Source organism: Mixophyes fleayi, chromosome 4 (genome assembly GCF_038048845.1).
Source record: "Mixophyes fleayi isolate aMixFle1 chromosome 4, aMixFle1.hap1, whole genome shotgun sequence".
Lineage (NCBI taxonomy): Eukaryota > Metazoa > Chordata > Amphibia > Anura > Limnodynastidae > Mixophyes > Mixophyes fleayi.
Genome location: NC_134405.1, coordinates 72,862,960 through 72,883,903, shown reverse-complemented (window position 1 = coordinate 72,883,903; position 20,944 = coordinate 72,862,960). Strand labels below are relative to the sequence as shown.

The following is a 20,944-nucleotide window of genomic DNA, read 5'->3' as shown; positions in this document are numbered from 1 at the left end:
TTTGTAGTAAACAATAAACAGTACTTCAGTTCACAGTCACCATTGTTTCTGTGTGACAAACAAGAGAACCTTGACATAGGCCTCCTGATTTATCTGTGCCCAGGTCTACCTCAGTCGCAGTTACGTGAATTACGTAAATACTTCTTTACTGTCCTCAGCCTATGCCTTTTCCCCTTATTCCACCTCTCCAGTCATAAGGAGTCATAAGTGTTAGATGCATAGGGATGTAGGCATACGTTATTTTTGTACACATGCACAGTAAGAAAATGCAAATGAAATAGATGTACATCCAACTCCACATGAGCCCGTGTGTGGTCCATATAGACCCAAATGGTCAGTGCATTTGTTTATTTTTCTAAACATATTTCCTAAAGAAGAGCATCACGGATATATATATATAATTTTTTTTATAATAAGAGAGAGCCATTTCCTTATGGACTTAATATAATGAATCCATTTAAAAGATGCTATGTTAAAGTATTTATCTTCTGTACCAGAATGTGGATTTTAATACACCTCTAGTCATTGCTCCTTGGACAAAGCAAAACTTTGAGATAATTTCAGTGTCAAAGAATCAGCAATAGACAATGATTCAGGGGAGGGAGAGTGACCGAGATGAGTGATCCCCTGGTATTTATACCAGGCCTATATCTAATAAAAATGAATAGACTGCAGATCAACAACAACAAAAATAGCCATTTTGTTGAGGCTTAGAACTTCCACTGTCTGGATTTTATTCTTTTTGAATGTCACACAGTCTGGGGCAGAGATACACTATCACTCTGACTCTCATTTTAAATAGATCTTTAGTGGAAAACTAAAATACTTGAAGGGGAATTAAAAACAGACCCAATGCACATAATCGGATTAGGATGTAAGGCTCTACTTCTATATGGCCTTAAAGTCATCAACTACAACAAAGGTGAGCAACCTGTAGGTTGGTGCTCCATGTGGAGTCCCTGAATCTGTGGGGATCACATAAATTTATGTCAGAATATTCTATTGAGGATGACCTACACACAGCGGAGGCAGCTATCGTGCAGCCTGGACTAATATTCATGAGAATGCAGCAAATAAATTCACTAGGAATATCAATGGTCCCTAGTGATCACAGGCTCCATTCTCATGAATACTAGTGCAGCACTGTAATATATGGATGAGCTGAATCAGACAGAAACAGAGAACGGAAGAAATGCCTTCAAACATTTTAAGCAAAACAATTGAAAAAATAAAAGTCACACACCTAATCCAGACATTCATATTGGCCACAACCTGAAAAAGTATGCTTTTCACTGATGGTCTAGAGCACAGGTGTCCAAGTTCAGTCCTCAAGGGCTACCAACAGTTCTTGTTTTCAGGATTTCTTTAATCACGCACAGGTAAGTTAACCTATTTGGCTGGGTCAGTAATTATCTCACCTTTTTCTACAGACAGAAATCCCGAAAACATGAACTGTTGGTAGCTCTTGAGGACTGAACTTGGACACCTCTGGTCTAGAGGGCTTTAATATATGGATATATTATTATTATTATACTCCATGGCAGGTTTTTGCTCCAATTTAATTCCATAAGCCATACATCCCCTTACTGCTCTAGGCCCTGGGTGGTAATCCCACCAGCCCCTATTATAATCCACCACTTCTAAATCCCAGAGGCAATCCAAGCCCTAGGTACTTTGGGCCTTTTATTAAGGAAAGTTAAGCAAAAGTAAGTAAGTAAGGAAAAACCATGTTGCATTGGAGGGGGAAGTAAATATAAAATGCGATCACAGATTTATAGTTGGGGTAGGGCATGTCCTAGATCAACTTTAAATTTCAGTGTACAAATGAGCTATCAAGTATTTGTGTGCTACATGAAACAACAGCCAGTATATTCCTTATGTGCAAAATAATAAACTAATTTGCACCCCTTGCATTGCAACCTGGTTTTGTCCAGAACACTTAATCCAAAAATTGAGCAAGTTTTCTTACTCAACTTTCCTTAATGAATCAGGCCCTTTGTTTCTCCCTGCCTTTGACTTCTATACCTGCTGCACAAAGTCTGCAAACAAGTGGCAGCAGCATATGAAATTAACAGTGAATCTAGTGCTAAATATCTTAAATTTTGATGGAATTTTCCTTACGCACTGGGCAGAGAGTGGTGTCACCTATAGCCCTCCTTTGTTTTCTACTTGATTGAGAGTGGAATATGCGCCTTAAAAAAAATAAACCTGCATATAGAATAGTTTATAATGGCCAGCTCTACATGCGCATTACTAGAAGATTAAAATACATATAATGAGAGCTTTTGAACTGAAATAAAAATAAAGCACTAACATTTTTAGTACAGCCCCTATCCACATCTTTAAAGAGATACAAAAACACGGGAACAAAACTCAACATTCTGTTTCGCTCTGTCTGTATCTTTGAATAATGTATATAGACACGTTTTACAGGAACAAAATAACAACCAAAATATCACGGTTTAGCTTCTTTATGATAAGACGCTGTAGCGCTATATAATGAATAAGCCATTTGCAGTTTTACATTAAATAACCTCATTCCGTAAAGAAAGTCATCCTTATTTCATCAGATGTAATGCCTTAAGAAATAAAATTATGCAAACATGAAAAACCAGTGTGCCAAAAAATGTAAATACCCTTGAGGGCAAAACATTTCATCTACATGCTGTCAGTGGAGCGCAAGGTTGGCCCATGAATAATTGATCATTTCCAGGTAATCGGATGCAGTGATTGTATTACTGCACTTAAATGCACCATACTGCGAGTTCAGCTTACAAGAATTACTCTACATTGACGGAAACCATCTCTCGGGGACACATGTTCACACAAAAAAGGACTACCATTGACTCGTGAACTTGTGCTATCAAAGGTTGGCTACACCCTAGTATCTGGAGAGATCTGAGTCATATATGGGGGGCACCAAGAGCAATGGTGTTTAGGAGTAAGACAGGGCGACAAAATCTAGTACTCAACTGAACATTAAACATTTTTAGTGACATTTGGATTTGACGAATCCTGATTTCTTGTCACTTATTGTATAGGGCACAGAATTTTCGGAGCTAAAATTGTAGTTGCCATTAAAGCATTTAGCTCCCTCCTGTTTCGACATTGATTACAGGGGTAGGGAAAATCATGTAAATTATATGAGGTGCCCCACATATCCATGTGTATTTTGCCTTCACAAAATAAAGGATACCTATCATAAAAATTAATTCAAAACTCATTGTAAGACTCTATCAAGTGAATTCAAATTTCAAAACAATGTATAAGTATTTAATGAAGATAACAAACAAAAACAGAATTATTGCATACAAAAGATATTTAGGCTTATTAGAATAACATATCTAAACTTTAGAACGTTCAAATCCGAAAGGTGCCTCTGTCAGATTTCTTCATTTGGATAGCCACACCTCCTTCAGTATTATTTCCACCATAAGTTGTTTAATGTGTATCATTACCCTTAATACAATAAACATTTAGAACCTATGAACCCAAAAGTTGGGTCCTAAGAACTCAAATGCCAATAGTCAGGCTGCCTTCCTTCACGGCTCCTTTTTGATTGTTGTATAGAGCTCTTCGCGATGTGCATCAGATAGAATCCAGAGATAAGAGGCATCACCGCACTGGGTGCAGACCGACTATAGGCCATGGCCTCGCTCTACATGGATGACGCCTCTGTCTTCTGCGCTGACCAGCGTTTTCTGACAGCACTCGTCCAGACCTGCTAGAACTTTGACCGAGCTTCAGGGGCAAAGGTCAACTGCAGGAAGTCAGAGGGGATGCTCTTTGGGCAGTGGCATCTGTCATCCCCCACCGCATTCCCCTTCACAATCAAGTCAGACTTCATCAAAATTCTGTGAGTTTGCTTTAAAGGAGAGAAGGTGGCCCTGAAGTGTTGGGAAGAGAGACTGGAGACTGTGAGACAGAAAATTGGTCTGTGGAGCCTCAGAGACCTTACCAAGGGAAAGCACTGGTGCTGCGCCTACGAGATCCTTCCCGTTCTGCAGTACGTGGCCCAAGCTGGGCCACCTCTTGCTGCGGTCTGCAAGACCATCACGAGGACAGTCTTCCACTTCATCTGGGGCTCCAAAATGGACAGAGTGAAGTGGTCAGTTATCTAATAGGAGCCCCACAAAGGTGGGAAAGCAATACCCGATATCCCCACCATGCTGCAAGCCTTCTTTGTGTGTAACTGTATCCTCAGGACTCTTATTGAAAAGAACATTTGCTCTGCTGGGAAGTCCATGTCTCGTTTTTTTCCTGCTGCCTCTTTTGAGGTTTCTTGGCTGGACTCCACCTTTGGTTTTACCTGTATGTTGGACAATTTGTGAGGGACTTAAACCATACTTGTGGAAGCCAAAAACTATCCACAAGCTAATCAGAGCTTAAAACATTATGGAGTCTGTTCCATGGCTCCCTGCAGCAACTGCAAAATATGTTTGGGGGAATGTGGCCTCTAAGAGGCTGACTAATAGACATAAAGACATTGCATGGATGGCTATACAGGGAAATTTGCCTCTCAGGACATTCATGTACTCTTGGAGCCTGTGCAGATAAGTTTACTGTCCCTTCTGCATAACCAGAAGAGAAACAACTCAACATATTTTTTGAGACTGCCCCACTGCATTGGCACTGGTAGATGCTTAGGAACACAAACTTGAGGACAGTGTACCCACAATCCAGGAGGCCTAGCATCTTATGAACTGTTTTAAGGATGATATACACCTTGCCAGGAAATGCCTCATTTTGAAAAGGGAGAAGATGATCATCCAGGACTGTCGCAGGCTGATCCACAGCCGGCTAAGAGGCTATAACACCATTGACAGTCCTGAGGAAGAGGGAGATGATTGATTTTGTCTCCATCTCCCCTGTGTGTCTGTTTTTCAATAAAGCTTGGGGCCTATGATCTGCCCCAGCACCTACACCTACACCTACGCCCCCCCTCACAGCAATTGCTTGTTTGAAATAGTTGTTTTGTTTGAGTGGTGGATGTTTAGAGCAGTACTTGATGTATAGTGTAGGATGTCATATCTTGTACATTATCTCTTGTATTGTACTAAAAGTATATCTGATGATGTTTCATGGTGTATTGTGCTTACAGTTGTGCTGCAACGCAGTACACTTCAATGTAATGTATTGTATGTTTTTTGCACTTTTATACAAAATAAAGATATATTTTCAATTAAAAAATAGGAACTAGCAAGTCCTCTATGCCTGCATGGCATTTCTGTATTACAGAAGAAGAATGTATGATAATATTCCGTTCAGTCACATGACCGCTATAGTGGCTGTTTGCACTCATCATAATTTTTATGATAGATCTCCTTTAAGTTATGTATTCCACCTTGGATCAGGCTTAAGTGGGCAGAATTTCTTTTGTTGAGTACATAAGACTGGGAAGCCATTTAAGTAAGGGTTAAATAGAAGGTACTTTTCTAAAAACCAATGCAATGGGTTTCAACCATATTACATTTTTTTAAAAAAATAGGAATATTGGGGGTGTGAACAAATACTGGAGACCAAAGTGTGGGCTCCGGCTCAATTTTTTTTTTTAATATCCATTCATATATCAAATTATATCTACAATGTTTAATATTTATAATGCTTAAAGTGTTGAACTGACTTACGATTTTTAGAAGTGTTTTATTGTCCCTTAGGGATCCGACCATCCCGATAAAGGAGACGACAAACATCAGGATGCCTAGTAGAAGCAATATGATGGCTGGTGCCAGAAAGATCCCTTCCAAAGTTTGATATCTCCGCCGTTCACTCTCTGCATATATGCCGATGCACAAGATCAGAAGGCCTATTATCTAGAAGAAAACAGGAGACCTAATTAACCAATGCTCAGCTGATGCATTAGAATATAGAGGTCAAACAAACATTGGCTTATTTCCATCAAGTTTTCTTACCTTTACTTTTGCTCTCCTATCCATTCATTATAGTGCAAGTACAGGTAGTAGACAATATAATGGAAACACCAATATTAAAATGAAGTAATTGGTCATATGTGGACAGTATGACTTGTTTGTGCCATGGCAATGAGTCTACCAGTGTCTGGAATTCAGCAGGGATTCAGCATCAGACTTCAACAAGAAGGTCACTGAACTGATGCGTAGCTAATGGAGGTGCAAAAATACTGCCTAGGGCCTTGTTCCTAAATATGCCAGAAATGCCCATTAGTGTTCAGTTCTATGGATAACATTAGGAGAATGCTCATCACACCATTAGGTGGCCACACGTGTTCTGTGGATGGAGGCATTTTCATCAAGGAAGTCACATCAAAGCAACCTGGGGTCATCACTCAATATCAGTGAGCAGCAATGGACACTGACCTTCTAAGTGAATGACTGTACCCAAATAACCACCAGAATCCTTCACTGTTGAAAAATAAACACTCAGGGCTGCAGAGTTCTTTTGATTGGTGCAAAATATATACTCATCTGTTTGTTAAGTACATGGTAAAGGAGGATTCCTGTGACCATATCACCTTCATCCACTGCTCAGCAGTCTTGGTAGCACTGAAATTGCCAATGTGCATCACCAATTGTGATGAGCAGTTAATTCACTACAACATGACTATTATACCCTGGAGTTCTCGTTGGCTGCTAACACCACAGGGTGAAATTTGCAATCAACTGATCTGCAGTTGCCCCCCTTTTTTGCCTTGCACTTATGATATTTGCCTTCCACACATAAATCACGATCCTTCTACCCACAGTTGCCCTTCGCTGATTAGGCTTTTCTGAGTCCAATGCTGACATCACCTTAGACATCATTGTTCATAAAACATTCATAAGTTCAGCTGTCTCGGTCACTAAAGCTCCTGACAAATGCCCCCATTCCTCTTTCAAAGCCATACTCCATATAATCACAGGCAACCAGGACAGTCCAGCATGTTTATACATGACTCCAGTGCTAGAAGTGGAAATTTAGAAGTGGCGGTATGGGAAACTTCAGTGAATAGCGGGGGGGATGCACAAGTACCTAGAAACTTTAGGGATTTCGATTGTTTGAACTTAATTTAACCTGTTGTTTAACACTACAGCAAATACAAAGTCATGTTTAATGATAATAAACAACTGTTTTATTAAAGCAGTTACAATAATAATACTATAGGAAGTTAATTTATTGTTAGTGAAAGCTTACCATCCGCACTGTAAATATTGTCAATATCAACAGGGGCGCACGCAGAAAAAAAAATAAAATCTAGAGAGCTGCTGCACATGCGCCCGCGCATGCGCAGCAGCTCCATTTCGACAGCACTGTACAATATAGCAGCCGCGGCGCTGTCAAAGAAGCGTCCGCGGCGATGCTGTATACGTCTTTGACAGTGCTATATAGTACAGTGCCGCTATGTAGGGGCACATCTTTAGCGGAGGGGAGGGGTTTCTGGAGACCCAGTAATCCCCCCTGCGTGCGCTCCTGATCAAGAAAATCCATGAACTCTGTTTCACAAAATAATTATAGAGTTAGACATTACATTTCTGAGTTACTAAAATTACTATATTAAATGAAGAAAAGGTGGTTATTACTAACTGGTGGACTCAAAGTTGGGGAAATTTAAATAAATCTTTATTAATATGCATTTAAAAACCTTTATATTAAAATTAGTGAAAATATTAAAAAGTGACGTGTAGTGTAGTAAAAGTAAACATTTTAGAAAGGTGACCTATAAAAAAAAAAAATCAACAATATTTAGCAGCTCTGTACAATGTGATTGGTCTAATCCTTTAATGCAAGTAGATACTTCAGAATTCATTAATAATATTACTACCCTTTTAGGATTAGAAAATAAAAGATTTATTTCTTGTAAAGTGATCAAATATGGTATTTAAACAAAAAAACTGCTATACTGACTTCAAACACATTACAAATATATGTTGTTTAAAGCATTTCCAAATTCCAGAGTTAAACCTTCATTGCACATCAGACTGCCGGACTATCTAACATACTTAAGCAATATATTGAAGAGCTTTTGCCAGACCCTTTACTTTTATAGTTGGCTCAAAACAATGTTGAATCTCTTTGTGTGCCAAATGGGCGCTCTGGAAAACCACTGCTGGGCTCTCATTGCAGTATGGCCAGCTACAGTCATAAATCTCACTGGCTATAGAAGAAGCACTCCGGACATTAGTTTATCATAATTGCAATGCTTTTAAAGCCGGAACGTGAAATCCCGCACCAGACAAATAAAAATACTGTCACTCCACTTCCCCATTAGGTTACATCCTATCTAGTATGAGACTAGAATAGGATTACATATTATTAGGTATTGGGTAAAGAGACGCGCGGCATTCAGGCTCAATTCCCCTGAGCTGCAGCAAGCTGATATACTCTAAATCAGTCTAGCCCATCATTTACCCCAGTGTTTCCATTTTTCCCCACACTACCTGTATGCACTTCAAGTAATCTTGTACATGCAAGTAACTGCCTAAGTTGACTCATTTAGTCTGACAGAGTATGTACCTTTATGTATAAGTTTATGTATATATACTTTTATGTATAAGTGTACCCTATATGTAAGACAACAAAACAGGATGATATACTATAGAGAGGGTAGGGCGGAGGCACTTGGTTGTAAAAGAAGCACATGCAAAACAGTAATGATAGGGAAATCGTGTATTATCGTATTACCAATCATTACTGTTTTGCATGTGCTTCTTTTACACCATTGCTCTTGTTTCACCACCTGTACTGATTTTGGTCTTTAACCACACGACCAACACCTCATGATCTTCACGCATTAGTTAACCACAACCCAGTTCGTATTAGTACCCACCTATTCAGACATTTCTCATATAGGCCCCTTTCAGCCTCATGCTGCAACCTTCACACAAGTTAACACCCTCTTACCCTATGCATGCACTTGAGCGCTTAGTGACCCTATTTACCTGCCAGGATGATATACTAGGCTGCTCCTGTGTGATCCAACCAGTACCTAATGTCGGTGAAGCAGTAGGGATTAACAGTTTGGCAGTGGGTGGTCAGACATAACTGCTGACCAGGTATAAAACATAGGTTCTAGAGAACCACTGAGGGCCTGACATTTACCCATATGAATGAGATGCTAAATTACAAAAATAACTGTTTACCAGTGAAGCGACAGACAAAACTTTCAGTCAAAAATTGAGTACTCAACACTGAGTACACTACTAAACCAATCTGACAAGTCATTTCTAACTTGAGGCCTCTTGTCTTATTAAAATGTATCCATCGCCTCCAGGCAACCATTTTGTAAAGTGAACCAATATCCATCAATTCACGAGGCACCAGTGACATCACCGAGCAATGTTGTGGCTCAGGCTATAAAATGGCCGCCTCCATTTCCTGCAAGTGACCAGTGCAATTCAAATTTCTCCATTATGATGCTGAAGTCATGCAGGTGAAAGAGAATCTACATTTTCATTATAAGTTACATAGTTGTTAATATTGAAACATATTTGAGCCAGTGGAAGGAAAACTCACCAAAACCCTAATTATAAAGCATGGTCCAATTTGCCTTTAGATGAGAAAAAATCCTTCCCGACTCCATACTGACAATCAGACTTCTTGGTCTGACTCATGTCCAAATGCACCTCCCACGTAAGTTGTGTGTTAAAAAAAAAGTGCACAGAATTTGTGTGTAGTGTGGGCAGGACGGTGGCTAAGTGCTTAGCACTTCTGCCTCACAGCGCTGGGGTCATGAGTTCAATTCCCGACCATGGCCTTGTCTGTGTGGAGTTTGTATGTTCTCCCCGTGTTTGTGTGGGGTTCCTCCAGGTGCTCTGGTTTCCTCCCACACTCCAAAAAAACATACTAGTAGGTTAATTGGCTGCTATCAAAATTGACCCTAGTCTCTCTCTCTCTCTCTCTCTGTCTGTGTGTGTATGTTAAGGAAATTAGACTGTAAGCTCCAATGGGGCAGGGACTGATGTGAATGAGTTCTCTGTACAGAGCTGCGGAATCAGTGGCGCTATATAAATAAATGGTGATGATGATGATGATTTAGTTCTGACCGCATTCAAATTCAAAACGAATCTCAAGACACATTTCCATTTAAATCTCGGTGGAAGTACACAATGCCCCTAAACAGTACTTGCTATAGGTGGACACACACCCACAACAGTCTGCAGTATATGCACAATAAATGTTAATATTAGAACGCATAAAACTTTTATAATACATGAAAACAACCGTATAATAATTTATATAAATATTTATTTTTAAATATGAATTATTTTTAATTATTTTTACATTACATTACATAAAGAGGATTTTAATGTGTACTGTACATTCAATGTGTTCTTATGGTCTATATTTGTTGTACACAGTTGTTCTGTGATAGCTTTTGGCACTCATACATGTAATTTTTAATTCAAAGTTTATGCCGTGTCAGTCATCACTATCAGTCGTCATTTACATGTGATCTGTAGCAGGTACATAAGATACGGTTGAAAACAAGCGAACGTACGACAAACACAGGACTTGATTCAGCCGCATCTGGGTTGGAAAGCTATTACTATACATGGCTGACGTTAGACTGCCCCTTCCCTTCACCGATCCACCTCTCACGTCATAGACCTTGGTAAGCGTCAATTGTGTTCGGACATGAATTGCATGTAATTGCGCTCATTGTCCTTTTATGGACATGCGCAGTGCGGAATCACGCTAGATATTCTATGCAAACAGACATCACCCAAACATGAATCAGACCCACTATGTCTACATTGCCAGGACCACAGTATGTTCAGTTTTGATATGAAGATGCACAAACCTTCCTTGAATTTATCCAGTGTCTGCCAACACCAGGTCCTATGCAAGTGCAATGCAGTTTCATTTTCATTATAATGAAGAACATTTTTGCAGTCTGAGATTAAATCTCTTTCTTCCAACCTCAAGGGGTGACCTTGTGTCCTCTGTGCAGACTTTAAACTGAACAACTTTCTGAATGAGCTTTTAATATATTTATGCACCATAATGATATCCTCACTTAACCTTCTTTGCGGTAAGAAATCTAGCTTAAACTGTCTTTTCTCATAACAAGGATCAAATTAGTTGTCTACAGTTCCAGTACTTACTTTCTGAGAAGTGCCGCTCAATACTGAAGTGCATAAGCGGGGCAGACCATGCAAGTAATTATTTTAATAATGGGGCAAAATGATACATATTTCTCTTAAGTCTACGCCCGAGTGGTATTGCAGTGATTTTATGAAATGGACCTTTAAGTACTAGCCATTACATAAGACTTATAACCAGCAGGTATAGAAAGAGAGGGGCTCATGTACAATTGGATGCAAATCCTTTTTTTTCCCTAAAACACTTCTTTCCGTACTGCGCATGCACACACAAAAATGAACGCATACATCCCTATGCAGACTCATCTTCCACTTGTTACTTTGTACACTTAGAAAGACAGAACAGAACAAACCCTCACCTACAAAGCTATTGCCCGCTCCTCTCCCATCTACTTCATCAAAATCATCTCCTTCCACACTCCATTCAACCCCCCAACTAATACGGTTATTATTTGTTTTAGGGTTAATATAAAACAAATAATACTAGGGGTGGTACTGGGAGGAGGAGCAGAGCACTAGGGGGAATTCAATTCCCCCTGAATTCCCGCGGCGGTAAAACTATTACCATTATTACGGTAGTTTTAACCTGGCTTTCTGCTCGCAGCAGGGCCATCTTTTCCATTGGGCACGATGGGCAGCTGCCCGGGGGCCCCACGGGCAAGGGGGCCCCATAGGCACGGCTCTTAATGAGAATAAATAATCCTGCAAAAGAAAAAACCTGCAAAAAAAGCCTACAAGGGTCACTGAGCAAGTACATCTATCTATCTCTATCTCTATATATCTATATCTATAGCTGTATCTGTATACATCTATATATCTATATCTATATCTATATCTAGAGGTCCCGGTGCACTGCTTTGCCCGGGGGCCCATAATGTTGTTAAGATGGCCCTGGCTCGCAGCGAGTCCCCCCTAGAAATACGTATTTTATTCTTTAAATTTAAAAAACCTTTACTACAACAACAGATATAATTTCCTTTTTGTGTATGAATGAAAGTAGCAAAAAAAAATAATTAAAAAATGCATCCCCAAAATCATACAACATAGGCAGGAGAAATGAAGACAGCACTATCAATCAGTCAATCAGAAGTGGCTAATTAGTGCTGTCAACTGTCATCATCATCATCAGTGTGTATTTACACCAGTCCTCAAAGCACCTGGAAGGGATAGGCTACTGACAGGCATTTCTGATCCTCTGTGGGTCTTCCTCAAGAACATCCAGAACATCCCTTTAGTGTACTCCATCTGCGTTTCCACACCCCTTCTCTCAACCGCTAAGCCTTTCCAAGTGTAAAAATGAGAACATTTTAAATCTGCATATGGACAAAGCCATGCGCTTTTTTTGTGGACAAGTACTGTACAAATTTGTGTATTTTACACTAAGCAAACGTGCGTATGCCCAGCTCTGCATGAAACCATTGTGTATATTTATTGCATATGTTAGAGATGCTCGAATATTCAAACCTGCTCGACTTTTTTATATTTTTAGAGATTTGGGCAAACTTTAGATCCAATTAGTCAAACCGGTTGAAGTATCAATAAGTGGCTGGTTCAAGCTTCTCTAGTATATATTAAAACTGTAATGTGGTAATTTTACTGACAAATGTGAAGGTAAAATTGGGGAGTTTAGTCCTGCTTGCTTTGTTCCCTTAGTGCGCCTGGTTCTCTTCATTGACATTACTCAATAACTTATTTACTTGTTTATAAATTGTCTGTGGTTTCAACTGTAAATATAATTGTTTCTTTGTGGTTTTACCCTTTCTGCTAATAAAGAGTATATTTTCTTTTTTACATAATTTCTTCTTTGCTGAGGTTACTCGATAAAGTGACCATCGACAAGAACTATAAGCAGTAATGCATTGCGTCAAGCAAGTGACTTACAGGAGAAAAAAGCTGTTTACATCAAACTGGTTTGATACATAACTTAAAAATAAAATTATATGCCTCCTTCACTCTAGTGGACACTGCAATTAACTCATAAGACGGCCTTACCACCCTCTCTTTCAGTGGAAGAAAGGATAGTCGGGACTGGCAGCTCATTTAATAAGCACATAACACAATGCTTTAAATATATCTCTATTACTATATCTCTCTAACTAGTATGAGGTTTTCACCCCTCCTCCCATCTTTCCTTCAGGGACTGCAAGCAGGCAGAGATAAGTTCCAGTAGGAATATGGGCTATGCATAAAATCTTGATGAAATATCTTATTATATGTATGTGAGTGGCAGGCTGAGGTTTTAATTTAAAAGTTATAACAAGTTTTCAGATGTTTCAGGACCATCTCTATTAACAAAACGCAATCAATTTTCTTTAACTGGAGAATAATATTTTTTCCCTGAATCATAAAAGGAAGAATAGAGGAAAAATTACAGAAAAAGAAAAATGTTTTTAATACAGGGGAAGTAAACGGAATACAGTGGAAAATAATTACCAGCATTCTTCCTCATTTACACAAGGTGCAACAAGGTGCAACCACCCAGGTGAAATGTTTGTGTACACAATGATTAAATATTACCCAACTGAGTTGTTAAAGGAAGATAAGGAAATATCTGTCTGTGTCACCCGGACACAGTGTTGGCAGCCAATATGTAATCAAAACCAACATTCATGAGAATGCAATCCACTAGAAACATGTATGACAATTTTCACTTTTCCTTTTATGCTTATATCTTATTGTGCAAAGAGTCAATATTAGAGATGACCAGAAACGGCATTACAAGGGCTTTTCATGTACCTACTAGCAAGAAATGATCAGTAAAGCTGACCACGTGTCATATGGGCAGTGATATGAGGCCCAAAGTTTAACATCACCACATGTGTTGCCCAAATGTATCCCAATAATAATCCAATAGAAATTGTTTGGATTATTATCGGGCATTGGGAATTGTAGTAGGACAATGACAGCAGATGGCTTTTGTGTGTATTTATCTCCCAATTACACCAACAGGACACGGGAATAGGCCTTGCTGCTTGCCTGTGAACATCATCAGTCTTTACTAGCTCACCGAGCCAAGACATGTGAGGTGCACTGGAGAGGCAGACTGTATATCTGTCTTGCAATTAGTATGCAGGGCATAAAAAAAAGCCCCTGTCAGTCTGAGGACAAGTCTCTTTTAATGTGGCATCATAAAATCCTTCTTGCAACAGATGGTTTTTACATACTAGCTAGTTTATGAAGTGCAGTGTAATCCTACAGGACCAGAAAGGGTTTAATACCCTCTCTAGGTGACAACAATTACATTTAAAATATAGAATAAAAGGTAACGCTTGCTAGGATTTGCTTCATTATAGCTAACCAGGTCCATTTTCGTGGTTTTGTGTTGCATTGGGTTTGCCGGAATTACTTTTGTATTTCTCATTCTACACAAGCAAGCTTAATGTTCTTCTGTTTAACATATTTAAATAGATAACGTCTAATTTTATGTCCGCCAGCTCAGGAAAACCAGACAAAAACTGCAAAAACATGTTTACTTTCTCTAAAATTGCTCTTATGGTTACTTCTACATATTTAGTAAAGCATCAACATACCTGGTGACTAGTAAACAGCTGTAGTGATTGAAGAAATTTAATTTAAGAATACCAAATAAGTAAATGTACACTCAAGAAGAATATTAACTATAGAGCCGTTACTCCGTGAATTAGAAACAGTGTATAAAGTACAATATAAATTGATAAAATAAAATGAAAAAAATGATTGTTCTATAATTGAGTAATTATAACAAAGTCTCACAAAATTCACAAATCAATAAAAAAAAAATCACACCAGGATCCCTAATAATATACATAATGCATCTAATAATATAATTTGTGCTGCATATCAACTTCAACATCATTGAATATAGAGTGCACCCATAGGGACAATATAAACATTTAGATTTGTACACTTCTTATTAACAAAATATTCAATTCACAGTTTATAATATTACAAAATATGATATATCCTCCCTGGATGTTCTACATATACATACCAATACCAGACTTTGGAAGACTCAATGTCATGGAGCACACAGGTGGCATTATAGAATGCCAGCATTTCAGGATGATTGCGTTTCCTATTCATTGCATGCTGCTAATATTCATTAATCGGTTTTTATAAGTTTTACTAAACTGCGGGTTTGAAAAAGTGGAGATGTTGCCTACAGCAACCAATCAGATTCCAGTTATCGTTTGTTTAGTACATTCTACCAAATGACAGCTAGAATCTGATTGGTTGCTATGGGCAACATCTCCACTTTTTCAAATCTGCAGTTTAGTAAATATACCCCTCTGTGTGATGTCTAGACAATATTAATGTATGTATATTACTCAAAAAATAGTGACTAACATATATTAAAAAATACATTTTCAATATTGATATATTTTGCATACAAAAAAACTTTTTGATCAGTGGCAGCTTACATAATCCCCAAATTTCACTTTAAAGCAAACAATTAAACCTCATTATTAAGGCCTAATTGAACTAATGTAATTAATAGATAAGAATCCACTTAGTCTAAGCTCTTGTCATAAATTAAATATAATTGCCACTTCTCCAGTTTGGTTTAATCACTTCTATAGTGAAAATTGATGTTATCAAGGCTACAGCAATGTAACAATTTAAAATATCTTGAAACAGGATGTCTGCAGGTTAAAATGTTGATAAAATGTGCATCTTGTTTAGTTTTTCTAACATATAATTTGCTGCATGCACAAAGTATGTAATGCATTACTTGTCTATTACAAGTAATAGAGTCTTTAGTTTTGAATCTGTCATTGCTGACTGTGACTACAAATGACACATCTGTGAAGGGGCTTTAGGACACATTATACAGTTACCACATCTACCAAATCCTATCCAGGCAATAGTGAGTCTCCTCCAGTCATACATTGGGATGATGGGTGCCAAATGTATCACTATATTCCATGCTCTACTAAAAGTTCAGCCATCAATTTGTTTATTAAACATATTCTGTAAAATGCATGGTTAAGATTTATATTGTTAAATAAAAATTTTAATCGTGTTCTGATTAATCTGGATTTCAGAGAAGGTTCCTTCATTGGAGAAAGCTACATTTATTGGCTGCTCCAACTTTTTGAATATTGCTACAATAGTATACTTTAGTGACAAAATGGATAGACATTGCTGTAGCCTTATCGGCAAAGTTTTTGTAAGCCATTTAAGTAAATGGCAGCACATAGTGTGACAAAGTTACTGGGTTGGTGTATGATGGCAGGTATATTTCACCTAGGTTACTAACCCACTTGTTTTAAAACCACAGGACAAAGTTATTGTCTGTGAGCTAAAAAAGGGCTATATGTTTTTGGAAAAGCTGGAAAAGGGTCCTGGGGTTTAGGGATGGAATGTAAGGGCGGGCTCCATCCATTAGGTCCATTAACCGGGTCTTTCAGGTTATCTGTGAACCTGATCTGCTGCTAATCGGGAGTTGCACATGAGTGGTACACTAATAAAAGGCTGCAAGGCAGTTCAGTCAGTCTCTCACTGCCTGTGGACAGGGGTGCAAAGTCTCTGTGAGAGAAAGCCTAATATCTCCCTGTAACTAACTGTGCTGAAACTTCTTTTTGTTTTGTCTTAGTTTGTTAGTCAGAAGTGACCAGTGTGTAGTTAGAGCTAGACAGCAAGGTGTCTATTTTGGAGTTTTCTTTTGCTTTCTTACTGAATGAAAACTGGCTGAGTCCAGTTGTACAAAACCTTTAGACTTGTGTGCAGTCTCTCGTTTCACCATCTACCCCAGGAGATGTTACCAGGAACCTCTAACCCGGTCACAATAAATAAACTGAAGTTATTAGTGTCACAATTTACCAATATATTACTATAATTGACAGCTGTGGTCAGGAGATAAAGGTCCATTATGATGTTTAAAAAAAAGTCTATCCGTTGTATGGCAGAGAGAAATGTGAAATAAAAAAGTGTAACAGACATTACTTAATTCAGTCAAAGCAATTAATGAGAGCCTTGAGTCCCAGAGATTACTATTGCATACGATGTATGCTGGTATTGCGTAGGGAAGTTGAGGTTGCATCGTATACTAATAATCCTCTCTGCTCAGCAGTCTTTTGTGTGGGGATACAGAGGTGATGTGGTGGCAAGTGGAACTATTCATTTTATATGCACCAATAGTACTCATACTTACCTACTTTCTGTATTCTGATTCTGGGAGACGGGCGTGACTGGAGGGCGGGAGGGGGCGGGGTGGGGCAGGGCAAGACAAATTGCGTAATTTTAGCCCCGCCCCCCGTGACAAAAATGATGTTTTGTCACGGGGGCGGGGCCAAAATGCTGCGATTCTGGCTGAATCGTGTCAATTAGCGGTGGCTGCAGCGGGATGCGGGAGATTTGCCAGCTCTCCAGGGAGCCCGGGAGATTGACCCGGGAGAGTTGGCAAGTATGATAGTACTGCTTGATAATGCTACAGGTATTTTGTCATGTTACATTATAATTTTACACTAGATATCACTTCTATTCTTGTATGATGAAAGAGGTGTACTAGGCATGATGCTGTTGGGATCAGAACGATAGGGTTGGCAGAGCCAGGCCCAGAGGGGAGTGTAGGAGAAGAAGGGACAGAGTTTCAGAATACTTACTTTACTCTTAGAGAGCAGAACATCAAACTGACATAATGAATTGGGCAGAGCGTCAAGCTGACAAGGGTTGGTACCATTGTTGAGTATTGGATAATCCACTTGCACACGCCGCTGAGAGGTGACACAGAAATCTAAATTGCTAATATACACTTGAATGTTGACTTAGTATACCAAAGAAGTAGTAAGATACTGCAACATATTAGGAGTTTCCAGTTCTCACTGTATCGTCGTCATCATCATCAGGTATTTATATAGCGCCACTAATTCAGCAGCGCTGTACAGAGAACTGAATCACATCAGTCCCTGCCCCATTGGAGCTTACAAACACACACACACACACCTGCGCTAGGGTCAATTTGATAGCAGCCAATTAACCTACTGTATACATTCCTCACTGCAAGAACAGAACATTTCATATACAGCGTCATGCTTTTAGTAGAACTGTGGATTGATTCTTATTATATTATATTGAATTGATATAAAAAAGACAGATTTGGGTCACAGTTTTAAACAATCAATTTCCACTATGTTTAAACGCATTGGATATTTTCAAAAGATCGATTTTAGGTATAAATCTAAACTCAGGGAAAACAATTTAATTTATTTGGACATTTTTATATGATTCATTTTATAATGAAATCTAGCCAGGATTTATTTAATGCTTTCTACTGTATAGAATGGATTGGTGTATAATAAGGTTTAGTTTTCTTGTGCACATTGGCCTAATTACTGGATTTTTAAATATATGGCAATATACAGTATACAATTGATTACTTGAGATCTATAACAGATGCATTCAAAAATGAAATACAGACTATAATACAAACTAATTGATAAGATATTTCAGTCAATTTATGAATGATTATTATGATAAGGTACTTGGATGAATTACTGTTAATTAGTTCCTGGATTATACATACCATTTATATTAATTATTGACGAACGATTAGCTTGGATAACATTTATTATGGTATAGTTGTCTTTTTTTGGATGTACAATAAATAAAATATTTAATATACTTTCCTTTGCATGTTCCTGAAATAGGGTTCTCACTAGTGGATATACTTCCTGACTTAACTTGCTGTTCACTGTATATACAGTATATCTGTCTGAATTAATGTATAGAATGCAATGCATCTCATGGCTGTAGAATATGTCCTTTGGGACAACCGTCACTACAACAGCTAGCCAGTCTCCCCACATTGGACACTTCAGGTGAGAATATACTTCAAAGGACCACGACTTGGGATCAACAGCTAACACTGAAACAGATATTTACCGACCCTCATGGATAGCTGATGTACACAAATATGACAGTACATTTTAGCAGTGTAATATTCGAATGCTTTCACTCATTTTCTACAGCGTGGAGGGTTTGTTTTAAATGTGCATTTGCCTGGGGTCTAAGCATGTTACTGCACTCAATATTCATCTTGGTATTCTCAATGCTCATCTAGGATTTTCCCAGTTTTAAAAGAACAACCTGCAGCCTATCGGATCATAAAAATGCTCACAGCAGCACAGCACAGCGCAATTGTGATTGTGTTAGTGAGAACAGAGCTGATGTGACAGGTGCTATGTCATGATAGGAGGAGGTGAAAAGAGGTAAATAGGAAGCCACAGACTGAGAGTTAGATAGTAGAAGGTGTTGCACTCACAGGTACTAGGATGGTCTTATCTCTAGAGTAGTAAAAGCTTATGTGCAGTCGCGCGGAGGTAGGAGGCAGTGGAACCAGCGACATGGCACAGGGATCATCAAAGTCAGGTAAGAGGTCGTGGGTTAGAGAAAAACAAGATAGTCACAGACAGGCCAAAAGGTCAGGGCTGGCAGCGAGCAGGGAGAATCCAAAGGACAAAGCCATAGGTCAGGGCTGGCAGAGTTGAAGCAGGGTCCAGAAACAAGCCAGGGATCGCAACAGGAGTCAGACAGAACAGCCAGAGTATCCACAAGCTACAAGGAGCTGGTCAGCAAACTTGGTACACAAACACTATAACAAGCAATGAGGCTAAGTCCTCCCTGTCTTAAATACAAAAGGAGACCAATTACAGAACAAAGCACCAGCCTGCAAAATCAGTTGCATAAGGCTGTAAATTAATTAGCCCTAACTGCGCACACACGTCCCGGCTGTCATACTACTTGCCGAGGGCACGGTGGTAATGATAAGTGAGTCCCAGTCGCTCTGGCAGTGGACGGAACGCTGTGGCCGGAAGTGACATCTCAGGTGTCAGGGCAACAGCTAGGATGCAGAAGATTGTGACAGAAGGGACAGAACAATTAGGTGAAGCTCTTGTCAAAGTGATGCAGGACTATTGCGGCATCAAGCGCAACAATGTTTGCAATTAAATTCATACAAACATCAATGTACCCAGCGCTTGCACACTATGGAGGCAGCCATATTGCAGGATGCATCAACATTCATCAGACTGCAGCGTATTAGAATACTAGGATCTTGTGGAATCACTGAGGCTTGAGGTCCTTTGTCAGCTCCTACTGACTTAATAGGCTGCTCTCTCATGAAGATTGGCCCAACCCACATAATGAATGCCTCTACTGCATGTAGGCGACGGACACTTATAGGAAAATGATTATGACCTTAAAAAAAAAAAAATCACTTTACAACTTTAATGTAATGACTACTATACTGCAAGGCCTCTTACTTTGTTCTCATTATTTTCATTTTAAACATTTTTATTTCATTAAGGCCACATAAAGCTCCTATTTATAGTGTTCTCTTTTCAAAACATCTCACAGAATCCATACGGCGACATAATGAGGTTGATGCAGACATCTCCCCCCTTATTATACCTTCAGAGAGACTATGAAAGGAGTAATTATTGAAATGACACAAGGCTCCCATATATGGTCAGATATCGGTACATTTCTGTATAGCTCACATAGATATGTGGCATTATGCACTGCAAGGCTGTGTTTAACAAGATTGCTTATGACCTCAGCATGGACCTTTCCATTAACGCGCTTCTAAGTAATTTGTTGTAATATTAACACAGCCACAAAATACTACATCAGTTCTGATTGCAGAGGAAATGAGCCAGTTCTTGTCACACTGAGGTTACAGAATCTTTTTTTAATATAAGGAGATTTCAAAAGGACCAGCCAGCCATCAAATTACCCTGTCTTGAAGATCAAAGCATCTTCCGTTCTGCTACGCCTGCATCAAATCTCCCTTCATTTTGGTTACATTTATATCTTTCTTTATCTTTCTGACAGTATGATTGGAGCAGGTATTTTAAACATATTTTATTCATATCCCTGCATTTGCTTTAGGCACCAATGGTTCCATT

At 38.9% G+C, this 20,944-nt stretch overlaps 1 protein-coding gene across 2 annotated transcripts in view; it reads right to left on the bottom strand.

The window, feature by feature from the left end:
* The window catches only part of LOC142151619 (tetraspanin-15-like), a 162,218-nt gene that overhangs the window by 103,845 nt on the left and 37,429 nt on the right, over nt 1–20,944 (bottom strand). For both annotated transcript variants that reach the window (XM_075207448.1, XM_075207447.1), the window contains exon 2: nt 5,628–5,813. In XM_075207448.1, the coding sequence (XP_075063549.1) occupies nt 5,628–5,813 (186 nt within the window). The remainder of the gene's footprint in view (nt 1–5,627; nt 5,814–20,944) is intronic.